This window comes from Drosophila eugracilis, unplaced genomic scaffold (assembly GCF_018153835.1).
Source record: "Drosophila eugracilis isolate 14026-0451.02 unplaced genomic scaffold, ASM1815383v1 contig_2167, whole genome shotgun sequence".
In the NCBI taxonomy this organism is placed as follows: Eukaryota; Metazoa; Arthropoda; class Insecta; order Diptera; family Drosophilidae; genus Drosophila; species Drosophila eugracilis.
In genome coordinates, this window is record NW_024573052.1 from 2,095,585 (window position 1) to 2,101,709 (window position 6,125).

General features: G+C 44.8%; 1 protein-coding gene across 1 annotated transcript; it reads right to left on the reverse strand.

Moving 5' to 3' along the window:
• Positions 1-2,841: 2,841 nt before the first annotated feature.
• LOC108104376 (protein ultraspiracle) lies at positions 2,842-5,365 on the reverse strand. The gene has a single exon (XM_017210394.2). The coding sequence runs from the start codon at positions 4,976-4,978 to the stop codon at positions 3,440-3,442; it is 1,539 nt and encodes a 512-aa protein (XP_017065883.1). The 5' UTR covers positions 4,979-5,365; the 3' UTR covers positions 2,842-3,439.
• Between the last annotated feature and the right edge of the window lie 760 nt (positions 5,366-6,125).

Here is a 6,125-nt window from a genome sequence, read left to right on the forward strand (position 1 = left end):
AACGCAGCGAAGGGAAGTAGGCGGGGACGGGAACGGGGATGGGGGCGGAGAAGGACGGTACGGGATTGGTACATATTTGAAATAATTTTGAGAAATAGCGCGAATTCGGATCGGAAATCGGAACTGATCCGGTAAATATAGATCGATATACTCGCGTTGAGTGGCTCTCCTTCTTTTTTTTAGTCTTATTTTTTATATTCGTAGCACTTTGAATCTCCATATAGATCATATATATGCACATATTGTTCGGATATATATAGAGATATATGTGGTTAGGCATATATAACCATCGAACGCACACACACACACACACACATACACACCTCACACATATGCAAAGTTTTCATTACTTTTTTTTGCTTCGCTCATTTTTTTTTTTTAAATTTTTGTATTTATATTTATTTTTCAACGAGTACCAAAAAAAAAACCAAAAAAAAAAGAAAATAGAGTATAACGAAAGCAAGTGAGTCGGTTAGCCAGATATATATACATATATATATATATCTATATCTATTCGTGTGTGTGTATTGAAACCAAACAAAAACAAAAACAACAAAACAATCTGTGTGGACAGCAATTGGAGCAATATCTACGTGTGTCGCTTGCGAAGAGAAAGACCCGCTCGCGTTGATAGCCAACTCAAAACTGATGTCGCGCCAGCCAACAGCCAACTCTGAATACCGTCGCAGTCGTCGTCGCAGTCGCAGTCGCCGCTGCTGCCATTGCCGCACCATAGCCCCCATCTGCCCCCACATCCTCCACCGAAACACAGCCGCAGCACAGCCACAGCCACAGCAGCCGTAGAAGAGGAAGAAGGAAAGTCTGCCGTGCAGCGGGAGCATCGGATCGAATCGGATCGGTTTGGATCGCTTGCTATTGCCGAAGATCCAAACATCCGAAGACCCGAAGAGTGGAGAGGGAAGAGTGCCAGAGTGGGAGTGGGTGGCAGAAGAAAGTATGAATTCGGCCAGCATAAGCGTACGAATCATGGGACCCTATAGTTTAGTGATGATGTGGGTTATGATATTTTCACAGTTCTTAGTTTCTTGCTAACTGATCATTTAGTTTCTGTTGCCTTATTTTTTAAATAAGATCAAAGTACTTGTGATATTTAAATATTTAACTAACTTATTACGTCCTGAATTTAGGCAGAAGAGTATACCCCATCTAATTGCAAACAATAAATGGGTATCGCAAATTTCGAACACTTTTTCTCAGCGTTCTTTCTTGTTTTCGCTCAATTTCAGCTGCGGCTGCTGCCTGTGGTCCCCCGTGTTACTGGTTGGGCTGCCCCGAAGAGAGCTCTTCGACTTCCATTAGTGAAATTGGTAGGAAAATGCAGTTGCAGGCGACACACGAAGAAAGTAAGAGAGATGCTAAGAGGAAGCACCCTGTATGCAGAATGCTGAGACGACCGACAACAACTTGTTGGCCCCCACGTCAGCTTGTCTGTCTCTCCACCTCCCTGTTCGCCCTGTTCTCTCCTTGTCTGTCAGCGAGTCTCCGCGGTTCAGACAGCATCCACCCATAACCCCCCTTCCTGGGTCTTCGGAAAACGCCCCCGCATAACTACGAAAATAGCAAATTGTTAATTTCGCTTCGAAAACTCTTTTTCAATACACACACGCAAATCGAAAATCGGGGAAGGAAAAGAGGTTTTAGGGGGAGCACATGAATTTATTGGCATGCTTTCATGGTTTTTCCGTGCGAAACATTTCATTTTTCATTTCACATTTTTCAACACGCTGCTACATAGGTTTATTTGTGTGGGTCTTTTTTTTTTTTTTTTTTCGTCGACAGAGAGAAACGATATTTATGAAATTTATTAAATATGCTCGCAAGCCACAAAATCAAGGATAGCGATTAGCTAGACCAATAAAAACCGCCCACATTAAGTGTGGACACTCGTCTGTCTCTTTCCCCCATTCAGCCCCCTTTCTTTCACTCTGTGTGGGAGCTTTCGAAAGCTCCAGATCTCATTATATTCAAATGGAGAATCTTTGAATACATTTATTCCAATAGACAACACTTTAAGCATCAGCAAGGATCCCCAATAACATATAGATCAGAGTAATATATCAGTCGTTTTGCCCCAATTTTAAGCTATTCCTTTAGAGTGAGATGTATAGATAAGATAGAAAGATGTATAGACAGGACAGAGATAGAACCGAAATCTGTCTATTTATAGATCATAATGTGCGTCGTCAGTGGCTGGTTTTGTTCTTTTTTCGAAAACAATATCTATTCTTAGTCGCTGCTTGTGCGTTAATACCATATTTTTGTAAATACATACTAACATACATTCCCGCTGAGACATAAATTTTATAAAAATTGACCAAATGCCATCTGAAAGGCAGCCACATCAAGGTGAGGAGTGGGGGCCCGGAGTGCTAGCCCACAGACCAAAAATCATTGGGTAAGCACGGAACACAAACACACTCCTGCTCAGGTGCAGTCCGGATCGAAAAGAACGATCTATCCTTACAAGGATTATGGTTCGGGGTCACCTATCTTTTCGATTGATGTTCGCATTATACAGTTCAGATCGAAAATTGAATTTTAAATAGTCTATTTTTGAACAGTTTCAATACTAAAAATTTATTTATTTCCTTCATCTAATTATATCACACATAGATTTGGAAAGAGGCCAACTATTAAACGGCAATTTTAATAAATCTGTTAAATATTTATGCGAACTTTGTATCCCGTAGTAAGAAATAAATCCAAAGAACATCGCCTTACAGTACCGAAACGCACCGTTCATATATGCAAAAATGAAAAATCATATATTCGTGTGGACAATTGGATTAATAGCAGATCCGCAGATAAAACGATAATCTATCTTGTTATGCAGTTTATATTTTATACATATATATATTTTGTTGGTTTTCGTCTGTGTTTTTTGTATCTCGCATGTAATTGATAACGCTTGGGTACAATTATTTTAAAAAGTAATTACAATTGATTTAGAACTGGGCCAGCAATGCAGATATGCGCTTGCCGACATATATATGCATATGTATACTGAACTTGTATGTTTACATACGTCTGTAGATCATAACTATGCTTTAATTTTAACCTTTTTTATATTATATTTACTCTTTTAGCTTTAGTTTAACTTTTACTTTGCTTGTTTTCTTTTGTTGTTGTTTTTTTTTTTGTGTTTTGTGTTCTTTTCAAGTTTTGGATTTTGTTTGTTTTTCGTTTACTGGGACATAAACGTCGAGGAGGCTAATCTTCATCTTAAGGAAAACATTTTCTATATCATTAATAATAATATTAGGTAATAAAAAAAAAATAAACAATTACATACACATTTAGCGTAATATTAGAAGGGTTTTTGGAGGATATTAGGGGGACAGAGGAGAAATGCAAACAAACGCAATCACAATGAAACATTTTTCGGGCGGAGAACGGGGTCGATTTCGGAGTCTGACCCCTACTCCAGTTTCATCGCCAGGCCGGGCGGCGCCGGCGCTTCCAGCTGTTCAAGGAAAAGCTCCTCCAGTGGCCTATCGCTAGTAATGCGAAAGAGGAACAGGTGGTCCTGACACTTCAGACTGATCGATCGGAGCGCTGGTAGGCGCAACAGAAGTTGCGCAAAGCGTCCGTCATCACCTGGGTGTTCCTGGCGACAATGTTCGTCCAGACAGGCATACACTTTTTCGCGGCACATCTCAATCTCCGCCCGGTTCTTAATTCCGCGTATATCCGGGTTGTACAGTATAATTGCCTTCAAGCAGGACAGCTCACGACGATCCAGATTCAGCCGCTTCATCTTTACGCTCAGCTCAGATAGAATGCGGTCGAATATCGCCGACACGCCGGCCTTAATCGCACTGTTGCGATGATACGAGAAACTCTGGTTAAGGAACAGCTGTTGTGGCTGCAGTCCTGGCGATCGTCGCTCAAAAGACCCATCGTGGCCGAGGCCACCTCCACCGCCACCTCCGGTACCGCCGTCATCCAGCGACACGATGCTGCACCAGGCCACGTTCGCAATGAGCAGCTCGATCCATGCCGCCTTCAGCAGGATCACCTGGTCATCTAGTGGTACTTGTGCAAAGTGCGGCATCATGCGCGCATATTCGACCATCTGGAAGAGTTGCTTGTTGACCACCTGGCACAAGGCGGATACAGCGCCCTTATAGTCTGGCTGCACTGTGGAATATGGGCCGACGCGCAGGAAGGTCAATGCTCGGTCGCCGCTTAGGGTCTCTGCCCGTTGTTCGGCCTCTATAATTCGCTCGATTGAGAAATCTCTGGATACGCTGTTGGTCATAAAGTCCTCGGAGCCGTTACCGCTGCCTATGCCGCCAGATCCACTACCCAAGCCGCCACCTCCTCCTCCACCGACAGAGCTGGAACCACCCACCGAGCCTGGGCCGCTGCTGCCTCCGCCGCTGGCACTTATCCTGCCCGCCGCATTGCGGGCACCTCGCTGACGTTCCTCCTGAACTGCTTCGCGCTTCATGCCGCAGGTGAGACACTTCTGATAGCGGCAGTACTGGCAACGATTTCTCTGTCGCTTGTCAATGATGCAGTTGCGGTTCTCGCGGCATGCGTATGTGAGATCCTTGCGAACCGTACGCTTGAAAAAGCCCTTGCAGCCCTCACAGCTGTACACGCCATAGTGCTTGCCACTGGCCCGGTCTCCACAGATAGAGCAGAGGTGTTTGCTGCCGCTCAACGGATGATTCGGCGGATATTGCTGCTGAACCGCAGCAGCAGCTGCTGCAGCTGAATTGGGCGCCTGCGCCATCTGGGCGTCCCCGCCGCTGTTATTGTTGTTGGCGCTGGCGGAGTTCGAACCGGGCAGCACGTGGACCATGGACATGGCCTGCATGAAGGGCACAGGACTCTCGGCCTTGGGCGAGAAGCTACTGTTGTTACTGTCGTTTAGCTGTGAAATGTCCGGCTTGACCTCCTCCTTGATGTGGCTCAGCCGGAAGGTGGCGTCCTGGTCGCAGTTGTCCATTCTGGGGATGTGGAGGTATTGGGTGTAATGGGAATGCTGGAACAGCGCCTCCTCCACCTACTCCTCCGGTTTCTCTTTTCGTTTGTATGTCTTGGCTCGCTTTCGCCTTTTGCTTGGGGTTTCACTTTGCCAACGCCACCGTGTCCGTCCGCTTTTTCGTCCGTGGAGCCAAGTGGAGCAGCTCGCTTTGCTTGCAGTTTCGTTGCTGCTGGGGCCGTTGCTGCATTTACATAATCCCGTTTGAGCCGCGCACTTTTATCGCTCGACACCAAACAATTGCGCTTTTTACTAACAAACAAAGAATGCCAGACTTTCTGACTAATGGATTAAAACCTTTTTTCGCGTCGACATTTTTTCTCAACAAAGACAATCTCACCACGCGGCGAACTCACCAGCGTAGAGATGGCCCGTGACGCAGGTTGTGTCGTGACTAGTTGCGGTCACGACTTTTGGCCAGTGCATGTGCATTGTGATAAGGGAATAAAACAGGGTAATAAAGGGTAAAGTTTCCAAGCGTTATCCTAATCAAGCTTAGTTTATTGACGAATAATAACCAACAATATATATGTAGCTAAAAAATATTCCAATGTTCACGGAATAACAAATTTAAAGTTGGATTAATAAATTTTTGATATATCATTAAAGAAGTGTTGTTAGGAAAAACACTTTTGTTTTGCTAACATTTTTCGAGTTAAGGCAGGCATCCTGCTCATCTCTACCTGACCAAACGGGGGACAGAGTTGTTCTCCCACCCACACAAACTATATTTGTTAAACCTCTGAGGGTCAAAAACTGATCTTGACCCCCCAGAGATTCTCCATGAATTAAAAAACCTTTTATAATTCATTTAAAAATGAATTAATCAAGCTGATAATCATAGTGCATTTCAAGCGACAGCCCTGGCAGCGCCATCGCGAAATTCACCACTCCCACGGAGAATGCAACACTGCGTCTGTCTGGCTCCCCACACCACTAACCCCCACACCCCACACACTGCCGCATTGCAAATAATTTTGCGCCGCTGCAATTATGTGGAAATGCAAAATGGAAACGTGAATGTGCGCCAATTTCACCGCTGCCGGCGGCAACCTCGACCCCAAATTGCGGCCAATCCTAGACGTCGCCGAGAATCGAGCGGTTTAGCAAC

What these genes read in the sequence shown, in the direction of transcription:
- LOC108104376 (XM_017210394.2), bottom strand. Translation starts at nt 4,978, where the DNA reads ATGGACAACTGCGACCAGGACGCCACCTTCCGGCTGAGCCACATCAAG.